The 25,009-nt window shown below is 41.9% G+C and overlaps 1 protein-coding gene across 1 annotated transcript in view; it reads left to right on the forward strand.

Moving 5' to 3' along the window:
• The window catches only part of LOC120539571 (solute carrier organic anion transporter family member 1C1-like), an 83,877-nt gene that overhangs the window by 48,621 nt on the left and 10,247 nt on the right, over nucleotides 1-25,009 (forward strand). Inside the window, exons 10-14 of the mRNA XM_039769770.1 lie at nucleotides 1,208-1,403; nucleotides 4,021-4,186; nucleotides 13,859-14,043; nucleotides 14,397-14,461; nucleotides 15,960-16,077. Of these exons, the coding sequence (XP_039625704.1) occupies nucleotides 1,208-1,403; nucleotides 4,021-4,186; nucleotides 13,859-14,043; nucleotides 14,397-14,461; nucleotides 15,960-16,077 (730 nt within the window). The remainder of the gene's footprint in view (nucleotides 1-1,207; nucleotides 1,404-4,020; nucleotides 4,187-13,858; nucleotides 14,044-14,396; nucleotides 14,462-15,959; nucleotides 16,078-25,009) is intronic.

Consider the following 25,009-nt stretch of genomic DNA (forward strand, 5'->3'; position numbering starts at 1 on the left):
ATACTCTGCACTTTAGCTTTCAAGGTAAGGGGCAGTTTTAGCTAGTTATACTTCCTGATCACAGAACTCAAGATTTGTGGTCTGCTATAGTTTAGTCAATAATGCAGGAATGTTACTGTGCTCTAAACATATGGCAGTAAGCTTGAACCTGAGTACATTTTATGAAATCTCATTAATAATGACAACAAAACAATACCTTTTTGCAATACCTTTTTGATTACATCTTTCCTGAAGAAGGGGCCTGAGTTGCCTTGAAAGGTTACGCATTGTAATATTTCTAGTTAGCCAATAAAATTTGTCATTTTACGTAATCTTTTTTTGCAAGGATAAGACAGATTTTCATGAATTAGTTAATTAAGCAAGCCATTAAACCAATTTCATAAAAATAAATATGTATTTGGGTGCAGCATCAGCCAATCATGACTTGAGTGAAGACAGAAAGATGGACAGTATTCTGTCAGTCTTTTTAATAAGTATCATTTTTCTAGTTTACAGTATTGTGAAGTACTTCACATGTACAGCATTTTGTTAGATAGAATTTGGGTAAAGACAGGTAAATTGCAGAGTGAGCATTTGGTAAGGCTTGATTCTTGATGCCTGGGTCTTTGAATCTTGCAACTTCCCCAGCATTCAATATCCTCTTCATCACTTAAAAAAATCTTACAAAAATTTTCATCTTCAATGCTGCAATTTAAAAAGTTGTATAATACATATAAATTTGAGATTATTCCAATTCTTTAAAGAAAGAAATTACAACACCTGTTTGGACCAAGTTTATATTTCAATTAGAATATTCCGAGAGTCAGCAGTACATTGTCTCCATGCACAGTCTTGCATATCAAAAATCTTTTTCCAAAAGAAAGCATTTATAACACAGAAAAACTCTTTCACAGGATAATTGGGTTGTTAAACAAAGACACATCCTAGCAGATGGTTTCCTTATCTACTTTTGTGCATCAAAAATTAAGCTGTATTTCTCTTATACAGGACCTGAAGCTGTTTTATTTCAATGTCAACAATGTTTTCAGGCTGAAATTTTCAAAACTAGAGCTCAGATTTGACTGCTCTTGTGCATCAACTCTATATAATAAAAATGTGAGAGATGAAAATCATATGTCTAATTTGCTTTCTCTGACATAAAACAGGAAAGCATAATTGTAAATAGATTGAACCAAATTTAATAATGTATTTGTATTGTTATTTTTAGGAATAATACAATTACCTGTGGTGTCTGCTGGAATCTTCACGGGTGGACTTATAATGAAAAAATATAAGCTGTCTGTAGTTGGGGCAGCACAGTTATCCTTTGGAGCCAGCTTAGTGGGTTATGTTTTTTTGATGTCACAAATGGGCATTACATGTGATAACTCAAATGTTGCTGGTTTGACAGTAGCATATGATGGGTATGTATTTTTATCTTTTTAATGAAAGCCCTCAAACATTTCAATAAATTGAGAGAACTTAAATATGCAGAATCAATAGTTAAATTCAATAGTTTAGACATCATGAGTTCCTTTGAACTAAATTTGATTGTCTGCCTAGTCTCTATTAGTTTGAAGTTCTTTGGGATTTCTTTGGTTTCTACCCCCACACCAAACATACTGTATGCACGTAAGCCAAACTGTTGATGTTATATTGAATAGAATTGGACTGTGTGTGGCAGTGAAATAGACTTGCACCCAATCCTGGGTTGGACCCTGCCTTGCTGGGAGAACTGTAAGTGAAAAGTAGTGGGTTTAGAAAAATGGGTGGATGATATATTCAGTACCTTTTTTTGGCCACACAGTCATGTGATAGAGTACAAATATGTAATGAGTCAAATAAGCAAATGAACAACTTTTTTATTTCGCTGACTAATTTGATAGCTTTTCAAATACATCCTTAAGCTAGAGAATCATCTTTCTTTCTTCTTTCTTATATTTTGTCTTTCTCCTTTATGGAACTTTGTATGAGACCCAAGAATGATTGTATGGTTGCTTTAGGATGTCACCTAGTACTGCATATCTACTTATTTTGTTTCCTTTTGATTATCTACCTCCAAAAAAGTTCCATCTCCATAATCAGTATTACAGGTAAAAAGTGAAGCAATAAAGTTCTGATTATCTGGTTAAGGCTGCAGTAAGTTTAAAGCAGGATTGGTCGTTATCCCTTTGCAGTCACCTAAACTGGGTCATTTTAGAGTTGCCAGTCAAACTAACACTTGCCTTTGACTTGTCGGATGGAAACCCAGAATACCTGCAGCAAAAGTATGCAGTTATGAAGACAACATATAAAATACACAAAGAGTGTTACTGCTTTGGGATTCTAATCCAGTCTTCTAGGACTGTCACCAGCACTGCACCACCATTCTGCCCTTTTTTCTGACAAGTGATATTCCTCAACATAAGACATGTCCCCTTCCTCTTCCTTCATAAAAATACAAGCATCTAATGTCATACAACTTTGTGTTACTAAAGCATTATTAGTGAAGCAAACAATAATTATTTGAAATAAAAACAGAAAATAAGAAAGTATTCAGTTTCTATAGTTTCAGTATATTTCATTCAAATACAGTGGTACCTCGGTATACATCCTTAATCCGTTTCAGATTCTTTGACTTATACCAAACAGGACATATACCAAACAAATTTTTCCCATAAGAAATAAAGGGAAAATTATTAATCCGTTCTAATGAAAGAAAATCCTATTGTTATTGGCATATTAAACATTGATGGGGTTGTATAAAATAATTTAAACACTGCCTAATACTAAAATACATAAATACAAAAGCAGTCAGAGGAAATAAATGAAAATTTTATCTCACTTTACTTTTTAATAATGTCTTTGTTTTTCACAATCGTAGATACCGTCGTTCTCGGCATACGGTATGCAGCAGCCAAGTCCTGGATACGCATGCCACCTTCATACTTTTCAACAATCAATTCAAATTTACACGAAAAAACACACAATTACGTGAAAATTGACAGAGAGTTAAAGCGCGGGTTGTTCACTGAATGCTAGCAAGTGGCATACTGACGCTTGTGGGCAGTCGTGGCTTTGTCTCGAGAGAGGTAAACAAGGGTAACGCGCAGTGTTCTAGCACGCGAGTCGTATTCCAAACAAAGGTCATATACCAAGCAAAATTGTTCGCGTCCAAACAGGACGTATACCAAGTTGGAATCATTCCAAAGCAGAAGTATACCGAGGTACCACTGTATATTGATTATCTGATTTGACTTAAATAATAAGTACAAATGCTGCATATTTCCACTTGTGGAGTTCAGTTACTGTAGAGCTCAGGGTCACCTAAATTAGTTAATGAGATCATTGAACTGGCTTTTTTGTTCAACATCTTAACAATTAGGCTACAGTACATTAACCTGATACTTATTATTCATTGTATTTTTTTCTTTTTAAAAGCGAGAAACTCTAATTCTCTCTAAATGTTTTGACTGATGCCATAATCATGCAGGTGTTTCCTTCCCAACTTCATTATATTATTTGTGTATATTTTATAACAGGCATTGCGGTTATGTAGTATATTTAAAACTACTTTAGACATTTAGGAAATACTTTATATTACCTCGAGGTAGGCTTTCAGAAGCACTGTCTTTGCTCTGGACAGTGACCTTGTGGCTAAAGAGCTGGATTATAAATCAGCAGATTATATATTCAATTATATTTTAAACTATAACATTGCAAATTCAGTTCTGAAGCCTAGACACAGGTTAAAACTAGATCAGCTGCAATTGTAAAAATGAAAAAGTTAAAAATTGGACAACTAGGCTTTCAGCACAATGGAGACTGGAAAGTTGGAAGAACAAAAATCTTTGTGTTAATTGTATTAAACTGAAAATGCCATACATAAAAATACACATGAAAACAAAAGAGAAAAGAGTTCTGGCTTCTTGCATGTTAAAGTAGGTTTCAAACAAAAAACCATGGCATATAAAATCCCAGCATATTCTATTACCTTTTCTATAAATTTTGTAAGCTCTAAAATTGAATTCATAAAGAATGCATTTCTCTTTCTCTTTTTAGGAAACCTCAGCTTTCCTACAGTGAAACAACACTACTATCCCAATGCAATAATGGCTGTGCTTGCTCACTGAAGCAGTGGGACCCTGTTTGCGCTTACAATGGAATCACATATGTGTCTCCTTGCCTTGCTGGCTGCAAGTATTCCTCTGGAGCTGGAAAAAGCACCGTAAGGCCTCTCTGACAGATAAGAAAACAAAGTTTTCTAATATTCTTTGCTTCATAAATTACTTTTTAAAATGACAACCTTAAAAGCACTTATAACATACATTATTTGTTTTCAAATGTACTTTTTTAAAAAGAATGTTCAATAGAAAATTTTTATATTAAGTAAAGTGTAATGTTGTGCGGTACTTTTTACGAGACCTATGTATAGTTTTGATAGCAGAACACAAGGAAAGAACATTCTTAATAGAATACTGCACTGCCGTAACCATTGCAGCAAAACTAAAACTGGTGAGATGTGCTCAGATTTTTATTTTTAGTTAGAATTCTTGCTGGTTTATTCTGCACTAATTGCAAATGATTGATGGCTTTCTTAGGTAGAACACTTAGGAGGGCGTTATAGTACTCTAGCCGACTAAAACAAAAGCATGAAATAATTTCTCAGCATCTTGCAGTGTTGTAAGCAGTGTAATTTTTGCAGTGTTGCTTAAGTGAAAAAATTGTGTCCATGATCACACCTATATTCTTTAATTCCACCTTAACTTTTAACGCTAAGGGATCCAGTTTATTTTTAACACACTCTTTTTTCCTTATTTAATTTTAGAAAGTTACTACTCACTGATTCAGAAATACTAGTAAGACATTGTATCAGAGAGCGAAAAGCATCAGGATCATCAGGCACTATGGATAAATTAAGCTGTGTGTCATCTGCATAGCTGTGATAGTTCATTTTGTGCTTTGATATAATCTGGCCTAATGGAAGCATATGCCTTGAAAAAAGCGGGTCCAGAATAGATCCTTGTAGTGCACAGTATACAATATCATGGACTTACAAACCATAATCACCAGAGCTAAACAAAACAGTTTCTAACTGTTAAATAGGACTGAAGTTAATTTAACACAGTGCTGGAGATGCCCACCCATTGTCTAAGGCGATTTATAAGAATAATGTGGACTTGACTGCACTTAACTCTAAGAGAACAAATTAACCCACAAGTCATGTACGACTTTACCCAGTGCAGTCTGTGTACTATGATTTGCTCTAAGACCTGAACTTATCAAGAATAGAATGTTTATTTAAGTACTGTAATCATTTAATTGCTGAAGTTTTACTTAATAAAGGCAGGCTAGAAATGGGTCTTAAGTTGTCAAAGACAGGGAAGTCTAAATTATTTTTCTTGGGCAGAGGTTTAATAACTGCCGCCTTTAGGATTTTAGGATTTCACTGTTGCAGATGACATTGCTATTTGTTGGGTATAGAAAGATTATGTCAACTGAGGACCAATAAGGTTTGTTTCTGAAACTATAGATTCTTCTTTTTTCTTTTTATATTGATTTTAATTACAGATAATATTCAATACAGTTAAGTCAAATTTATCAAATTAAAGCAAAATTTAATCCCCACACAAGAGAAAAAGAGAGGAACCAGCAACTGAAGTTAATCTATAAAAGGAGTAAGAAAAGAAGGGTATCTTTATCCCCAAAATGGAATCTTATTCAAAACTGTTATTGATTAGATCCTGACAGATTTTTTAAAAAGTTTTGAACAGTTCCTCTAAGTGAGAATTAGATTTTTTTTCTAATTTCAAGTAGTATAGAACATTGGTTACTCACTGACATAAAAGTGGTGGAGTGGAATTCTTCAAATTGAGCAAGATAAGTCTATGTGCCAGTAGTGTAGTAAAGGAAATAACAGTTTGTTTGTTCTTCTCCACTTTAAGGCTGTCTGTTAGTACACCAAACACAGCTGTTAATGGGTTAGGAGTGATTGTGACACCAAAGCTGTCTGATAGGCATTCAAAGATTTTTGTCCAAATTGTTGTTAATTTGGTGCAAGCCCAGAACATGTGGCCCAGTGAGGCTGGAACTTGATTGCAACAGATACAGGTTGAATCTTGCCCTGGAAAATTTTGGACAATTTTGAATGAGATAAATGTGCTTGATAAAAGATTTTAAGCATTAAATGAATGCTTTGCACATATGGAGATCAAGTGCATTCTGTTCATGGCTGCCTTCCACTCCTTTTCTGAAATATTAAGTGACAGATCCTTTCCCCACTGTACTCTGGCATCTTTGAAAAGAAGAGACTTTAAAATATTTTTATAAATTGTAGAGATGCTAATCAAGACTGGTTAATAATTCTTCTGGAATAGGAATGGGTGTGAGGTGTGAAAAAACGGGTAGGTTTATTTTAGAAAAATTTCAGATTTGTAAGTAGTGGAACAATTGTGTTGCTGGAAACTTACATTTGAAGTGTAATTGTTCGTAAGATGCAAAAACATTATATATATACAGTTCGCTAAGTATTTTAACCCTGGGCATTTTTTTAAAGGCTAAATACTGTGCAGGTTTGAGAGGGTTGAAAATGATTATTATCATGAGAGGAGTAATAGATAAAAGCTTCTCTGCCTTGAAATGCTTCCTTCATTGGTTCCATTTTCCATTCCATTTAGGTCTTTTAGATCAGAGAGTACTTTTTATCCTGTTTGGATCATGAGCGAGTCCTTTGACATTCTAGCATACAAAGTTTACTGTTTGGTCAGAGAGACACACATCTTCTGAAACTTAGGGGATATTTTGTAATCTTAAGTAAAAGTGGTGTGTTGTTTCATTACTGACACATTTACATTGTTCAGTATTAAAAGAGGTAATAACAACAACTAACCAGTACTGATGAATCCAGAAATGCCCAGGTTGAACATGCAAACCCCATACAAATGGTAATGTAAAGAAGGAATTCCAGCTCTGTGCTACAATTCTGCCTGTATATTAAAACATCTGTACTAAACTTTAGCCTGATTAAAACAAAATGTACTGTATACTTCTCCCTTGATTGCTGCCACTAGACAGCATGAGTGTTCACGACAATACATGTGTAGTATAGGTTCAGTGACCTGTTTCATCCAGGAAGAGTGCTCTCTGTTTTATTTTATCATTGTTTAATGAGTGTTACTATTGATTTAAATGGGAGAAGTGCTTGGCTGAAAATTCTTAAAAACTGCTGCATACAAGAGTTTTCTAAATGGTTTGTTGCTAAAATGCTTTTGTGTGAATATTTTCATTGAAAAGAATGGGAAACAACTTTTCAAGTGATTAGGAACATTCTGGTCTAGCACTAAAACTCTAGAAAAATGCTTAGGTTTTAATGGACCCTAAAGATAAGGAGGTGTTTCAACACACAGTTGTACTAAAAAAGCATTTGAGTGCACAATGGTACTTGGAAGGCATATAATTTAAAAAGAGACCGCTTAATTGATTGATTTAGCATTTGACCCTGAAAACAGAAGAGAAAGACAGAATGTGAGCCATGGCTACTTCATTATTGTAAAACAGTTATTTTTCTTCACCACTTACATTTTAAAGATACTATTCAAGATCTAGGCTAAGCAGGAAATATGTTAGGGTATTATGCCTTGTATTATTCTCATTTAATCTTTTTTTAGTGTGTGCTAGTACTATTTATTGTGTTAGTGCCTTAAAATATGATAAAACTGTTATAGCATTCATTTGGCCTAGCTTCTTCCATTTTCTGATCTAAGAGGTTCAGGTGTGGGGTTGCCATCTTAATGAGTTCATTAAAAAGTCAAGTGGGGTTAGAATTGTGATTTGCAAAACAATAGGGGATTCAGGTCTGCAATAGGTAACTAACCTGAAGTCTCATCACCATGCGCTAGGACCATAGGTCACTGCTGCCTCTAGTTTTTAAAACAGTTCTCACCTGGGAAAATGACAAGGATAACCTGAGCGCTACTTTAGAATCAAATGAACTGTAATGTTTTTTTTTTCTTTGCAATAAATCAGTAAGACTGTCTTGGACGTTAAGTTGTTATAGCGCATTCCATTGTTGAGTTACATAAATATAGTCAAAGTAAAAATATATTGCATGTATAATAGTTAACAATTTTATTAGGTGCACCTAGCTAATATATTGTCCCCAATTTGCATTTATGCCATGGACTGAACAAGATGTTCGAGGTACAAGTATTGCACAGGAATGCTTGAGTATGTTGACTCCAAAGATTGTGACAGGTGGTATAAGCTATTCGATTAAATGATTTATATTCCAACAGGTCCTTTCACCTCATCCCACAGACACCCAATTGGACTTAGATCTGGGGCCTCATGTATAACGCCGTGCGTAGAACTCACACTATAAAATGGCATAAGCACAAAAGCGGGAATGTCCAGATGCATAAATCTGTGTGTACGCAAACTTCCACGTTCTTCCACTACATAAATCCCAGTCAGCATGAAAGTTACACATGTGCACGCGCCAGCTGTCTCGCCCCAACTCCTTCCAGAATTGCTCCTCTTTGAATATGCAAATCAATATAAATATCCCTTAAGCTCATTCTTCTGTGAAAAGACAATGTGAAAAGCACGGGGGAAAAATATAAGAATTTCAGCGAATACCAAGTGGAGGAAAGGAAAAACTATTTGTTGGTTTAAACAGGGGTATAATCAACAAAAGGAAGTTGATCAAGTGGCAGTGTCGGAGAAACTCGAAAGCTCAAGTTCACAAAGTCGCGCAGTGCCTGAATTAAAAAAGTAGTTGTAAGATATCAAAGTCGCCGTGAAAAGGTGAGTCATAGCCGACCATTTGAGTGTCATACGAAAGCTTATTATGGTACAGACATAAAAAATAGGCACACAGTGGGGAGAAAAGCACAAATGTCAACTTTAATATCGAAATTTCTACTTTAATCACGTAGTTTATTTTGTCATTAAAGTAGAACATCATAAACTTCATCTTAAAATCGTTTAATTTACTAGTTTCTCAAATCCCATCTTAACTAAAGTAGCACGTTAAATGCTTTGTTTTGTATTTGATCTTCTATGTGTTCTATGTGTGTGAATCATTACATGTTTCCGGGCTTTCTCTTCCTCCAACAGGACACAGAATCCATTACATTCATAATATTACAGCTCTCTGAATAATTAATATACTGAGATGTGTATGTGATATCATTTTCAGGATGATAGGAGTTAAATCATGTTATTAAACATGGGAACACAAGATGCTTGCTCCGCCATGTGCGACCTTCGATGAAATACTTTATTGTAGCAGTACTGTCTCTTTCAAACATACTAACCCCCAATTCCTGTCCTTACTTTTCTTTCTCCAAATACCCAATCGCCACACAATCAGCTCTGTAATAGACGTTAAGCCATCTGTAAGCTTAGAACGCCGATTCTTCAAAACTTTTAAGGAACATTGAAATATGTACGTAGTACGTGTTTAATTATTCTATCCATCTATCCTTCCAGTGTCGCACCAGCACAAGCAAGAATACAGCGCAAGGCAGGAACATTCCATGAATGGAGCACAAGCTACTAGCTAGCTCTGCGGCACCATGTCCTGGCATGTTTAATTATTAACAATATAGATTACTGTGGGGTTTGTTTCCTACCTTGCGCCCTGTGTTGGCTGGGATTGGCTCCAATATAGATTATTTAAATTAAGTTAAAGTTTTATCTGTATAATATAATAAACATATTTTGCTGCATTTCATCTTAAAAATTATATCGTCATCATATGTAAATAAACACTTTATAAAGTGGCTCAGGTTGTGTAATAATATAACTGTAGTGCAAGTTTACAGTGAGGTAATTCTACTTATAAGTACAAACAGTTCTACAAGGAGCACTTGATTGAGTGCGTTTATAGTTCTTGGGATGCAACTGTTTCTGAACCGCGCTGTCCCTTCAGGAAAGGCTTTGAAATGTTTGCCGTGTGAAAGCAGTTCAATAGACAGCATGGCTGAGGCAGTGTGTGTTTGATGCTGTATACCGATAATTCTCTATCTCAGATTCTGTAGATCTTTGATTCCCCACTCAGATACAGTGATATTAATACTCTGAGTGGTACAGTGAGAGTAATATGAAAAAAGATGATCCGCTGTGGCAACCCCTAACAGGAGCAGCTGAAATAATAAGAAGAAGAAGGTGCAGTGAGAGTAACAACGCTAAAGCAGCTATTGTATTTAGAATAATTTGACCATTCTGTGGACCATTATATTGTTACTGGTTAATTACAATCAGATGCATTAAACTAATAAACAATATGCGGCTAATTCCAGTGTATTTATAAAGCCACTTCAGGGATGTGGATCTGAAAAAGACAGGATAACCACACAGGAACAGTAGCACTCGTTGACGATAGGTGTCGTCAGTCTTTCCGATCAGCTGCTGCTGTGATTCACACTCAGATACAGTGATATAAATACTCTGAGTGGTGCAGTGAGAGTAATATGGAAAAAGATGATCTGCTGTGGCAACTCCTAATGGGAGCAGCTGAAAGAAGAAGAAGAAAAAGATGGTGCAATGAGAGTAATAACGCTAAAGCAGTTATGGTGTTTGGAATATTATGGCTATTCCCTGGACAATTATATTGTTGCAGGTTAATTACAATCAGATGCATTACACTATTAAAAAAACATGTGGTTAATTTCAGTGTATTTATAAAGCCGCGTCAGTAAAGGAAAGGATAACCACACAGGAACAGTAGCACTGCTTTGACGCTGGGTGCCGCTAGTCTGCAAAACCAAGTGGAGAACTTGCGTACGACAAGGTATGAGGTACTGTGGAAATGTGCGTGGCTTTACGCCAAGTGTAGATTTTACACATCGCGATTTGAACGTGGAAACGTTCTTATGCAACATTTCTGTGCGTGCGCACCGTTTATACATGAGGCCCTAGGTCAAAATGGTCTACCTACATTAAAAATTATATATATACTGTATATATATATATATATATATATATATATATATATATATATATATATATATATATATATATATATATATACTGAGTATCAGAAGTGGGTAGTGACGAGTTACATATACTCCGTTACATTTACTTGAGTAACTTTTTAAAAAAAATTGTACTTCTAAGAATAGTTTTACTGCACCATACTTTTTACTTTTACTTGAGTGCATTTGTGAAGAAGAAACACTACTCTTACTCCGCTACATTGGGCAACACTCGAATCGTTAATTTTTTTCCATTAGATAAAGTCTGATAGACCATTTTCAATATGCTCAGTGTAGCGTATGCTGTCAAGTTGCACACACACCTTCCATTACATCTCCAGCTCTGACGCTAGGTTTTGGATGTTCCCCAAATCAAGGCGCTGCAGCATTTTTCGTTTGAAAGCATTAACTGAGCTAATCATATTGACCATGGTTTTCTCTTTTCCTTGCAGCTGTAAATTAAGCTCATTCAACATGTTGGTCAGATTGGAAAAAAATGCCAAGTCTAGCGGCCATTGATCATTACTGTTAAGTTGCTTGTATTCTGCATGTTTAATGACAAGGAGAAACTCCTTTTTCTCTGGCCAGGGGTCATGAAATCTCAACTGGAATTTCTCCCTAGCCATCTGCCTCAATGAAGGCATCTTTTATCATCTCTCATCCTTGGAAGGACTTCTTATGCTTAATGATCGAATGACTCACATGAAGTGATGCTTCAGTGTGTCTGCCTTTGCTTTTGAATTCAGCTGAGTGAAAAATGACAGCTGTCCGATTAACTACGATTTTAGTTTCTTCTCCTTTCTCTTTCTTAGATCGCTGCTCGGACGGAAGTCAGTTTCGTAGTTTTTATGAACAGTTCGAAAGTGCCTTTCCACATTTTCCTTCTTTGGAATAGCAATGATAGATTGACAGATCAGACAAACGCACTTCGATTGTGACATTATGAGAGAAAAAAAATCCTCTTCCAATTCCAAATCCAGCCCATAACCAACAATTTTTTTTAAATCCATTCTTTAGTAGATATAAATTAGAAGACTAACTAGATCACTTAGATAGGCGGAGTTTTGCAGTAGCTTGTGCGTTTGATCGTGTGTGCGGGATGACCAGTGTGTTAGAAGAAAAGAGATCTCAGACTGGCCGCCCTGTATGTCAATCAAGTGGCAAATCCCATTGGGAGGATATATGATAGAATAACAATTAAAAAATTTTTTTTTTGAGTGCAATGCAATCTACCTGCACTACCTTTCTGATCTACTGGTCGATCGCGATCGACATATTGGGCACCCCTGCTCTATAGCTTCAAGAGATATGTGCCCCTTTTTGTATATACTGCAGACTTTCAGCAGTGCTCGCCACCTTGGTGTACAGAGTGTGCACCCCTTAACTTTCATAAATAGCACACCTCAGATGACGGCACCCAAGGCAGCTACCTGTTCTTCCTAATGGATTGATCTGACTCTCCTTCCAGATTAATGTAGTGCACGTTCATGCTATACAATAGGATGAATCTGTATATTGATCATGTTTTGGATGTATCCTGCTTATTTTACCAGCATGAACTTATTTAATCAGTAACCACATATTGCAAGTGATACTGATTATGCCATTTTTAAAAAAAAATTGTTAAGTTCAGGAATCTGTTTAAGGTGCCAGTCACTTCAATCTGTCAGCCAGTCTCTTATATTTGCACTTCACATGTTTTGTTAAAAATTTAGTTTACAACTGTCAGAGTATACAGAGAATCATGCAGGAGGAGCTATAACAGCTGAGCTTTGTTTCCTATTCTGATTCACATTATACATTTGTATTGTTTTTATTGTCTATTATATGTTTTATTGTTTTGAAGCTAATGTGTTTTATTGTTTCATATTTTTTCTAAAAGTAATATGTAATTAATATATCCAGTAAAAATTATTTGTATAATTGTGTAATATATATGAAAATTTTAGAAGTGCAATTTGAAAGGCATCATATAAAAAGCTTGATGAACTGAGTATTCTTCTGTCCTTCTAGAGTTACATAGTGTGGTTCAGTAGGCCAATAGTGTAAATTAAAAGATTTTAAAATATTTTGATGAATATAAAATACTAACTGTCCCCTCGTGGCTCCGCCCGTATAGTAGTGAAACAGGACAAACTTTAAAAATCAATTTAAAAACAATTAAAAAATGTAATTTAAAAAAAAATTTAAATGTAATTTGTAATGAGAAGAATTTATATTGATAGTTTTCATATCTGAGGGCCTCTTGAAATACAATATTTTTGGTTTTGTTATTGGGGCGAGAATGTAGCTCTTTGCCAAAAATGTAAAAAGTTGGCAAGGTATCTCTGGCCAAGCGGAAGGTGGATATGCTCAAATATCAGATGTTGCCACTGTGTCTGATCGTGTTTAGCTTTGATGGGAGAGTGTCCTCTGCGTGTTGAGAAAAGCACATGGCTGTGATAAGTCTGCCAATAAGCAAGTACTTTCTAAACACACGTAGCTGTGATCTCTCTCTTATAAACTTCAAATGTTACTCTTTAACAACCTCTAGATGATAATGTCTGCTGAACAAACAGGTATTGCTAGCTAAGTGGATGCAAGGTATGCTCCAACACATGGCGAGAGCTAGAGTGACTCGAATGGAGGCTTGCGTGCGGGTGAGAATGGTTTCACCTGCCTCCCCCTTCTCTTGGCCAGCAGCCTATCTTTTGGATTAGCACAAATAAATTTGTGCAACAACCAAACTATAATACTTAGCACAATGAGAGAAGTCACAAAATCGTGAATGTTCAAGCAAATTATAATAAAAAACCCAATCTAAATCCATTAAGTAGTTCTCTTGTGAAAAGCAGACAGGCATATAGACAGACACACAGATGGATTTTATATATAGAGAGATTTTAAAATATGATAAAATGCATTTATTTCTTTCTTTCTAGGTTTACCATAATTGTAGCTGTGTGGATTTAGCACCACTTTTATCAAGAAATTCTTCCACTATTTTAGGTCAATGCCCAAGAAAAAAAGAGTGCAGTGTGAGTTTTATTATCTACATGGTGATAACAACTATAGGGGCTTTTATAAACTCAGTAGGAGGCACTCCAGGATACATGGTCATTATCAGGTGAGTTCAAAACAAAATGCAACTAAATCACTGAATTTGTTACATAGATCCTTAGTACTATTGCATTTCAGATGTTCATTCTGTAGCTTTCAGTATTCAGAATTTACTACATGGCAAAAGATATTTTAGAGTTCCTCATTTATTGGAGTTTCAGAAAGGTAATTCATTCCATATTTTCTAAGCATTGCATAATCAAGTTTGGAGCTGCTGGAAAACAGTTATTTTAAAAAGGAGCTTTTAATGTCAGATCTAGTGGAAATATTATAAAATGTAATAGGAAAATGACAAATAATTAGACTCCGTAAATGCATGACTTTACTAGTGTGTTATCATCCATTCACCTTTCTTTTCAGGTGCATCAGCCCTGAACTAAAGTCCCTTGCTGTTGGATTACAAAATTTAGTCATAAGAACACTTGGTAAGAGTTAATTTAATGTTGTATGACCCAAAACTTACATAAAATGTTTACATTGGAGGTAATTATGGTAACATAATTAATGCATAGTGAAACATGGACATCACTGTGGTTAGTACTTGTGATTCATTGCTCCATGAGTTTTGTCACTGTCCAAGTGGAGTTTACACACTCTGCCTGTGCATGTGTGAGTTTCTTTCCCACTTCCCAAAAATGTGTCCCATGCAGATGAGGAGACAATATGCAAACTCCAAAGATTTGAACTCAGTCTCACAGAATTTTGATACAGCAGCACTTAATACTATGCTACCTTAGTTGAATGAAAGAAAATAAAAAGATAACAAAATAATGGCACCGACTTCCACTCTAGAGCTGCTACTTGTTTTGTAAATACCATAATGAATGCTAGATAGGTCAATTGTCAAAAACACATGGGGGCAAGACCTTCAATATAAATCCCTCTTAGCTATAGTTTCTGTTGTTTGAATTGTCTTCTGCTTACTGAGGAGGCATTTCTATACTTTGAGTTCAAACAGGGTAAAAGGTTTGTCCATGAATAAAAAAGAATAAAGGTACTACATCTTGATAGATAGATAGATAGATAGATAGATAGATAGATAGATAGATAGATAGATAGATAGATAGATAGATAGATAGTGTGAAAAGCATGCCCCCAGACAAAGACGGACAGACACCAGATTGTCCAAAATGCACACTTTTATTAAGTCCACAGTACCGCAATACCAACAGTTTATCTCTCTCTCTTCTCTTCTCTTCAATTCGCTTATCTTCTCTATACAATGACCTCCTCTCTCTCTTCTCTTCTCTTCTCTTCAATTCGCTTCTCTTCTCTATACAATGACCTCCTCTCTCTCTCCTCCTCCTCCTCCTCCTCCTCGTCCTCCTCCTCCTCCTCCTTCTTCTCCTCCTCCTCCTCCTCCTCCTCCTCCTCCCAGGCTTTGTCTCCTTCCTCCCAACTCCGGCTCAGCTTCTTGAGGGAGGCGGGCCCTTTTATAATGACCCAGATAGGCTCCAGGTGTTCTTCCTAATGTCACTTCCTGGTGTGGCGGAAGCACTCCGGGCGACCTTGGAATTTCATCCGGCAGCATTTCCTGGTGTGGCGGAAGTGCTGTCGTCCAAGGTTCCAAGCATGTCCTGGCGCCCCCTGGCGGTCTCCAGGGAAAATATTGTCCCATTTCTGGTCCCCTGCTTCTTCCGGCGTCCCGGCGGGCTCATATCCCTGGGAATCTATGACAATAGATAGATAGATAGATAGATAGATAGATAGATAGATAGATAGATAGATAGATAGATAGATAGATAGATAGATAGATAGATAGATAGATAGTGCACAAATATGGTGATGGATATTGTGCATAAATTGTTTTTCCCATGGTAGTGGAAGACAAATGACATTTTGCTATTATACTATTTATACTTTTCCTAGCCTTCTCATCTTTGAGCAGATTTTCCAAATGTTTATGTGTAAAATATATTTCAGGTGGGATTCCTGCACCTGTTTACTTTGGAGCGCTGATTGACACCACATGTTTGAAATGGGGCATTAAAAAGTGTGGAGGCAAAGGGGCCTGCAGGTTGTACAACATTGAAGCTTATAGGTAAGTACCATAAGTAGTATAAATGAGACATTTTAGCCTTTGTCCATGTATGGGCTACATCCTGAGTAAGACATGTTCATTTAAATGTTAAAGGCTATTTAAGCATGTACACTGTCAGTGAAATATTTCAGGAATCTATTTAATTGTAAATGCTAATTATTGTTTTATTATTTCCTAGTTTTAGTAATGTTCACGTGAGGAATATGCTTGCATATAAACAAAAATGTTTACAATTTTTAATTATATTGCCATTGTTATTTGTCTATGTATGGCTCTGCTGTCATTGCGGAGATAAGTCTATGTTATTTGAAAACCTTATTATCTGAAACTGTGCAGAACAATATCAGAATTTGAATATCTTTAAAAAAGTATTCCACCCAAAAATGACTGTTTATATGTATTTCTTGCTATATATTTTGCAATGATAGCTGAGGAGTTTTTTAATCGTGTTTTCTTGCAGAATAGAGATAAAAAAAATAAGTTTCTGATAGATTAGGCATCCATGGTAACCAATGTGGGATAGTAGCAAACAAGATCAATAACATTCATGAAATAATCTGACATTACTCATGTCACATAATCCACATGTCAAGTCATTCAATCATATGCTACAACATCCTAAACCTATATAACAGGCAGTGTGGCACGATGGTAGGTAGTGTGGCGTCATAGAGAAGGCTTTGGACATTGATCCTCTAACCCATAGGTTGTTGTGGTAATCTTCCTGCCAAGCATTACCACTTTAAAGAAAAAGGGTTCAAGAACAGTGTACAGTAATCCCTCGCTATATTGCGCTTCGACTTTCGCAGCTTCACTCTATCGCGGATTTTAAATGTAAGCACATCTAAATATATATCATGGATTTTTCGCTGGTTCGCCGCTTTCTGCGGACAATGGGTCTTTTAATTTAGGTTACATGCTTCCTCAGTTTGATTGCCCAGTTGATTTCATACAAGGGACGCTATTGGCGGATGGCTTAGAAGCTACCCAATCAGAGCATGTATTACATATTAACTAAAACTCCTCAATGCTATAAGATATGCTTCCCGCGCGCCACGGTGCTTGTTTGCTTCTCTCTATCTTTCTCACTCTCTCTGCCTGACTGAGGGGGTGTGAGCAAAGGGGCTGTTTGCACAGAGGACACGGACGCTCCTCTACAAAATGCCCCTCTACAAAATGCCGCTTTATCGCGGTGCTTCTGTATACTTAAAAGCATGTATTGATTTTTTGATTGTTTGCTTTTCTTAGCGAGCGCTCTCTCTGACATTATCTGCTCTTCACGGTGCTCCCTTAAAGAGAAGATATTGTAGCGTCTTCCCAGACGTAATGACGATCCGAGACGGTCACTTGGTTAGTCCTTTCTTTAATAAATAAAAAACGGTTGCTGTTGGCTGCAACCACGCCGAACAGACAGAACTTAAAAAAAACAATCTCACAGCGAGAGCGACATGACCGAACTTCTCTCCTGTCTCCACCCTCCTTGTTCCAACCCCAGCGCTCCCGCCCTCCTCCTCGGCTCCACCCCCCCATCCCTCCGGAACCTCCTTTACCTTCCACTCTATTACATGAGAAATAACAGGGACAACAGAATAAATAACTGAGGGATGCAAATCACAGAACACAAACTGCAAAACAGAACTCTACAATAAAGAACAGAACGCTACACTGCTCCCTCCCCACTAAGACCCTCGTCCCGAGGGTCCCACAAAAAGTCCCTGAGGTGCCCGGGGGGTCTTCTCAGTCTCCGAGGCCTGCGGGGTGTGAACGCAGGTGGCTGTGCCTGTGGTCCCGCAGCAGGAGGGTGCAGCGCAGGGGGGGAAGTCAAAGGGTCAGCAGATGGAATAGCAGCTGGGAAGGGGTGGTGGCCACCCGGTCCCTTTGAGAGGGCATGGGCCGCCTAGGGCTCTGTTGAGGCTGACCAGTGCCCCTGTAGGGTGCCAACCTGTCCCTGTGGAGGGCCACCCGCCTTCCCCTAGGAGGGAGCTGAACTCTATAAACCACCTCTCCCAGTCTTTCAAGCACTCTACAAGGGCCCACCCAGTGGCAGTCCAACTTAGGACAGAGACCCTTCTTTTTTTTCGGGCTATAGACCCAGACCAGATCCCCGGCCTGGAAGTCATGACCTTTAGCCCGCATGTCATAACACCTCTTCTGTCTTATGCCTGCTTTTTGTAGCTGGTCACGGGCAAAGGCATGAGCTGAATCCATTCTGTGCTGGAGCTTGCTAGCATATTCCGGCCCTGGCGGAACAGCGGCACGTCAGGGGGTCTCCCAAAGGTCATCTCCGGTGGTGTGCGCAGTTCTCGTCCCAACATGAGCAGGGCTGGTGTGCATAGGGTGGAGTCCTGTACCGCAGACCTGTAGGCCAATAAGATGAGGGGAAGGTGAGTGTCCCAGTCCCGCTGGTGCTCTGCCGTGAGGATGGCTAACTGTTTCACCAGGGTTCGATTGAAGCGTTCAACCAAGCCGTCGCTCTGGGGTGCAATGGTGTGGTCCGGTCTTCCGCATGCCCAGGCGTGCGCACATGGCTGAAAACACAGCCGACTCAAAGTTCCTTCCTGGTCACTGTGGATGGTCTCTGCGGCTCCAAACCTTGCAAACATGCCCTCCACCAGGGCATCAGCCACGGTCTCTGCCTCCTGGTCTGGAATGGCATACGCCTCTGGCCACTTGGTAAAGTAGTCCATTGCAACAAGGATATAACGGTTCCCCTTATCTGTACAGGGGAACGGGCCCACTATGTCCACCGCGACTCTCTCCATCGGGGCTCCCACTGCCATCTGCTGAAGTTCGGCATGGGACTGATGAGGGGGACCCTTGTGCGCTGTGCAGAGGTCACAGCGACGGCAGAAGTCTTCCACGTCCCTCCTGACCTGACCCCAGTAAAACCCTTGCCTGATGCGACGGAGAGTCTTTGCCACCCCAAAGTGACCAGTCCCTGTGGCACCATGGCATGCCTGGAGGATATAGTCCCTCAGGGACCGGGAACCACCACCTGCCACCTCTCCTCTCCAGTGGCCGGCTCCTTCCAGGCCCTCTGCAGTACCCCGTTCTCTACCCTAAGGGCATCAAATTTCTCAAATAGTCCTTTGGAGGCAGGAGAACACCCTGCCACCTCCTCCCACTGTGGTTTGCGGCCTGCCTCCACCCAGCGTAGCACCGGCTGTAGATCAGCGTCTAGCCCTTGTTGAGCTCTCCACTCTGTTTGGTCCAACATTTGAGTCAATCTGCAAACCGGTCCACCCCCCTCACATGTAGCATCTTGCTCCTCCTCCCCCTTGATCTCGGCCTCCCTGGCCTCTCTCTTCTCACAGTACTTGCAGCCCGCATGCACACAAGGCGTCGGGACATGGCGTCAGCATTAGTGTGCCGGGTTCCCGCCTGTGCTCCACTGTGAAGGAATACGATGCCAGCTCCTCAAGCCAGCGGGCTATCTGGCCCTCTGGTTCTTTAAAGGACATCAGCCACTGTAGGGCAGAGTGGTCGGAACGGACGGTGAAAGGGAGGCCGCACAGGTAGTACCTGAAATGTCCTATGGCCTTAACAACTGCAAGGAGCTCCCTGCGGTCACGCAATAGCGCCGCTCAGCTTTGTTGAAAGTCCTGCTAAAATAGGCCACTACTTTTCCCCTTCTTCCCTACTTGGCTCAGCACCGCCCCATCCCAACACCACTGGCATCCGTGTCAAGGATGAACGGCCGACTGGGGTCGGGGGTGAGGATCGGAGCGTTGTCAGTGCCATCTTCAAGGAGCTGAAGGCCTGCTCGCACTCTGGTGTCCACACAAAGTCACAGCCCTTTCCCTGCAGGCGGAACAGGGGTGCAGCTATACAGGAGAACCCCCTGACGAACCGCCTGTAATAGGAGGCCAGCCCAAGGAAGCTCTTCAAGTCCTTGATGCTGGTAGGCGTCGACCAGTCCTTACCGATCGGACCTTGTCCTCCAAAGTGCTGATCCCTCACCCCGATCCTGTGTCCCAAAATTCCAGTTCCTTCCTCATGAAGCAGCACTTTTCTGGGTGCAGCTTCAGTCCTGCTGCTGCTATCCTCTGTAGGACTCTCCTCAGCGAACTCAGTGCCGCCTCAAGGAGCCCCCATGCACAAGAATATCGTCCAAATAAACCAAGCATTCTTGGCGGGGAATGGCATCCAGGACCCTTTCCATTAGCCGCTCAAATGTGGCTGGGGCGTTACAAAGGCCAAAGCTGAGGACCTTGAACTGCCACAACCCCCGCCCGGTGCAGAAAGCGGTCTTGGACGGGCCTCTGGGCTGAGTGGGACCTGCCAATAACCGCTGCGTAGGTCTAATGAGGAGAACCACGATGACCCGACACCAGATCCAAGGACTCATCTATGCGGGTAGGGGTACGAGTCTTTTTTAGTCACACTGTTCAGAGGCCTGTAGTCTACGCAGAACCTCATTTTCTGACTCTTCTTTTTGTGGACCATCACAACCCCCGAAGCCCACGGGCTATTGGACGGCTCAATGATCCCTGCATTGAGCATTTCCTCAATCGCCGTGTCAGCGGCCTCCTGATGTGCCAGGGGGAGGCGGCGGGCGTGTCTTGATCGGCGGCGTCCCTGTGTCGATCTCATGGTGGACCAGGTGTGTCAGGCCGGTCTCTTCTGAGAGTGCGAAGATGTCCTTGAATTCCCACAACACCTGCCACAGCTGCTCTTGTTGCTCGGGTTGCAGGCCATCACAGCTGCGCCTCCAGATCTCTTTCACTGCCGTCAACCTGTCAGCCTCCCCCGACACCGGCTGTTGGACCAAGGACTGTGGCTGTACATCTCCCCTGGTGTGGATGACAGGGTGCACGGGACAGGCGGGTCCACCTGCAGGGGTAAGTCCTCCATCTGATGGGTCCCCGCTGCTTTCGATGCCGCTGGAGGTGAGCTTTGGGACTGCGCAGGTCGGACCATCTGCACCATGGGACCCCCCGGGAACTGTAGTGTGTTTTTCCCCAAGTCCAGTACACACCGAGCTGCCCTTAGAAAGTCTAGGCCTAATATGCACTCATCCTGTACAGCTGCAACCCACACCTTAAAGTCCACTACTAGGCCACCTACCCGGATGTTCACCAGCCCCCGCCCCAGCATGGGAGTTAACTCCCCCGTCACAGTTCAAGCTTGACAGATGTGGCTTCCAACTGCGTCCCTGCTGGAACCATGTCGGGTCTGAGGAGCGTGGCAGTGGAGCCCGTATCTATTAGAGCTACACAGAGCGCCCCCTTCAGGGTGATAGGGACATGGCAGAAGTCCCCAACATGAGTCCAGCCGACGACCCTGATCCATTCCGCGCCGTCGTCTGCTTCTGGGGAAAGCTGAGCCATACTTTCCCGGCTTTGCAAGTGGGCTCTACCCCCCGACGGACCCACGGAGTGGGACGGATGAGTAGGGGTCTGCGCCGTCCCTTCTACGCAGACCCTGGGCCGTTTCCCTGTCGGTCAGCACGCTTTGGGCACTGTACGCTGATGTGGCCGCCCTGGCCGCACACCCAGCAGACAAGATCTCCGGCGAGGTCGGCTGCTCTGCGGGGCTGGAGTGACACAGCTCGAATCATCTCTGTCAGCTCGCTGACCCACGCCCCCTCTCTGGTCCTTGAATTTCGCTACCCACGGCCCTTGCAACAGGGCTACAGGTGAAGGCATCAGTCTCAACCGTAGCTCCCACTAGCTCCCTCTCCAGCGCTATCTCTAAAGCGTTCTGCAGCGTGCGAGGGTGGGCCAGCTGCGTCTGTACCCGCAGATCCCTCGGGGACAGAGCCCGGATGAATTGGTCCCTTGCAAGCTCGCTCTGCACCACGGCTGGCATGTGCGAGTAAGCCCTCCTCGTCAGTGTTTCAATCTCTGCAGCTAAACGCGGAGCGGCTCCCTGTCAGTCTCTGTCTATTAGCTAGTTCAGAGCGCAGGACAGCGGGCTGATTAAATTGTCCAAACCGCCGCTGCAAGGCCCCAACTAAGGCCTCATAGTCACCCCGTTCTTCTGGGCTAAGTAACAGCAGACAGCGCGAGGCATCATCCGTGAGGCACAGAGCCAGCTGAAGTGCTTTGATGTCTTCGGACCATCCCGCAGCCTTCGCCAGCAGTTCAAATTGGGCATAAAAGGCCTCCCAGTCAGTCTTACCAGAATATTTCGGCGTTTTCATCTGCGGCTGGACACATAGGGGGCCGCCATTTCTGTTTCCGTTCGGCTTCCCCTCCTTCCTGGTGAGTATTTGCGCGCCAGCGCCGTCCCCCGCCAACCCCGCGCTGAATCCGGCGTCAGCAGCTAGCTTCCTGGCCGTCTGCCTCAGGCGAGCTACGTGCTCCGTATCCCAGAGAGCGTCTATCCTACGTCCCGGATAATCAGCGTTATCACCGTACTCCACCTCCTCCTTGACTTTTGGTCGAGCGCCTGCGTTGTCCCGCTGTGCGGCCATGCTGCTCACGGTGATAGCAGGGTTAGCTGGAAGCTGCTAGATAGCTCACCCGAAAGCCGAGCACAATCCGCCGGTGTTTACTTCTGACACCAGTGTAGCGTCTTCCCAGACGTAATGACGATCCGAGACGGTCACTTGGTTAGTCCTTTCTTTAATAAATAAAAAACGGTTGCTGTTGGCCGCAACCACGCCGAACAGACAGAACTTAAAAAAAACAATCTCACAGCGAGAGCGACATGACCGAACTTCTCTCCTGTCTCCACCCTCCTTGTTCCAACCCCAGCGCTCCCGCCCTCCTCCTCGGCTCCACCCCCATCCCTCCGGAACCTCCTTTACCTTCCACTCTATTACATGAGAAATAACAGGGACAACAGAATAAATAACTGAGGGATGCAAATCACAGAACACAAACTGCAAAACAGAACTCTACAATAAAGAACAGAACGCTACAATATGTTTGCATTCTTTTAATTGTGAGAAAGAACTGCCATCTCTGTCTTGTGCACAGTGAATGAAGCACAGTTTAAACGTTTGACTAAAGGGTGTTATTTCATGTCTAGAGGGCTCTAATAATGTTAACAGTGTGGGAGAGTTTATAAGGGCTTAAAATATATAAAAATAACCATACAAACATATTGTAGCGACCCGTGAAGGAGTCTTTTAAGATTTCGAGCCGAACTCTGCCGTGCACCTCTCCGAAGCTGTCGGCTAGCGGCTTGCCAGCGTCATGCACGCAACTGCACCCAGCTCTTTAAGAAAGAGAACACTCGTGCCCCATACACCGCACGACTCCGAGTGTCTCGGTAGTTTGCTTAGATAAAATCTTAGCAATAAAACAGCTCTGTCCTGTTGTATCTTTTTATTACAGAAGATAGTCAGAAACAAAAGCTCAACATTATTGCTCGGCCATTGCCAAGGTCACGCACAGAGACACATTTCAATAAATTGGTACTTTTTACAAAATAAATAACCCCGGACGGCGATGTCCCAAACCCACCCAACCAATTAAATACAAACACACCATTATTTACAACACAAATGACAATACGTAAATGTCGACATACAATAAGCTTTTTATAAATTACCCATAAATTCCCCACAAACTATTTACATAAATTACCATGAGGCGTCACTCCGCCAGCGCTTGCTGCCGGGTTGTTACACAGCCCCCTCCTAAGAGGGTTAGTGTCCCCACAACCCTACTCATCACAGATAAAATCACGTAAATGTCCTGGCCGTCGGATACGCTTTGTCCTGCCGGAGGTGCCGTCACTTGTGTCGGGCTCAGTCCTGTCAATGTCTGACTCGGTGCCGGGGGTGGAGGTTGGAGAACCGCTTGTATTTTCGAGTTGTTGTTGTTCTGGGGCCAGTGGGTGGTATGGTGCTAAACGGTCCTTGTGCAGCACCACCCGTCTGCCTCGTCCAGGCATTCGGACTCGGAAAACTACCTCCGATATTTTGTCCAATATTTCCCCCGGTCCTTGCCAATGGTGAGCTAGTTTTGGGGACAATCCCCGTTTCCGTTGGGGCAAAATACCCACACTTTGTCCCCTGGCTTCAGCGTCGGGCCATGAGCCCGTGAATCGTAAGCCCGTTTTTGGCGCACTCCAGCTCCCTCCAGGGCCTCCCTGGCCAGTCGATGAACGGTGTCCAGCCGCTCTTTTAGCCGTCTAAAATAATCCATTTCGGGCCCACCAATAATCTCAGGCTCAGGGGGTGAGCCAAACACTAATTCCACCGGCGTCGTAGTTCCCTTCCAAACATCAGCCCCGCTGGCGTGCATTGGCTCGACTCCTGCACTGCTGTCCGATATGCCCATAGGACCAAAGGCAAATGTTGGTCCCAGTCCCGCTGGTGTTGACTGGTCAGAATTGCCAGTTGAGTGGCCAGGGTGCGATTAAATCGCTCGACCAATCCATCACTTTGTGGGTGAAGGGGTGGTCCGGTCCTTTTTCACCCCCAGTCGCTGACACACCTCCCTGAACAAACGGCTCTCAAAGTTCCGCCCTGATCGCTGTGGAGCTCGTCCGAACTCCAAATCGAGTGAACATTTCATCCACGAGTTTTGGGCAGCTGTGGGGCACTCTGATCCGGAACTGCATACGCCTCTGGCCATTTGGTAAAGTAGTCCATTGCTACCAAAACGTAGCGATTTCCGGCTTCCGTTACAGGAAAAGGACCCAGTATGTCCACGCCAATTCTCTCCATGGGTGCCCGACCAGGTATCGTTGCAATGGCGCGTGAGAACGTTGACCAGGTCCTTTTTGTGCAGTGCAGACGTCACAGCAGTGGACGTGTAGCTCTGCGTCTTGCCGACACCCGGGCCAATAAAACCGCTGCCGTAGTCGACGCACTGTCTTAGCGTTCCCGTAATGTCCGGATCCAGCCGCTCCGTGGACCCATCGGAGGACCTCGGCGCAAAGCCTGGGGAACCAGTAGTTGTAGCGGTCAATTCCTCCCGGTGCGTGCCACCGCCTGTAGATTACGCCATCGTGCAACTCCAAGTTGCCCAAC

The sequence above is a fragment of the Polypterus senegalus genome, chromosome 11 (genome assembly GCF_016835505.1).
Source record: "Polypterus senegalus isolate Bchr_013 chromosome 11, ASM1683550v1, whole genome shotgun sequence".
Classification (NCBI taxonomy): Eukaryota; Metazoa; Chordata; class Cladistia; order Polypteriformes; family Polypteridae; genus Polypterus; species Polypterus senegalus.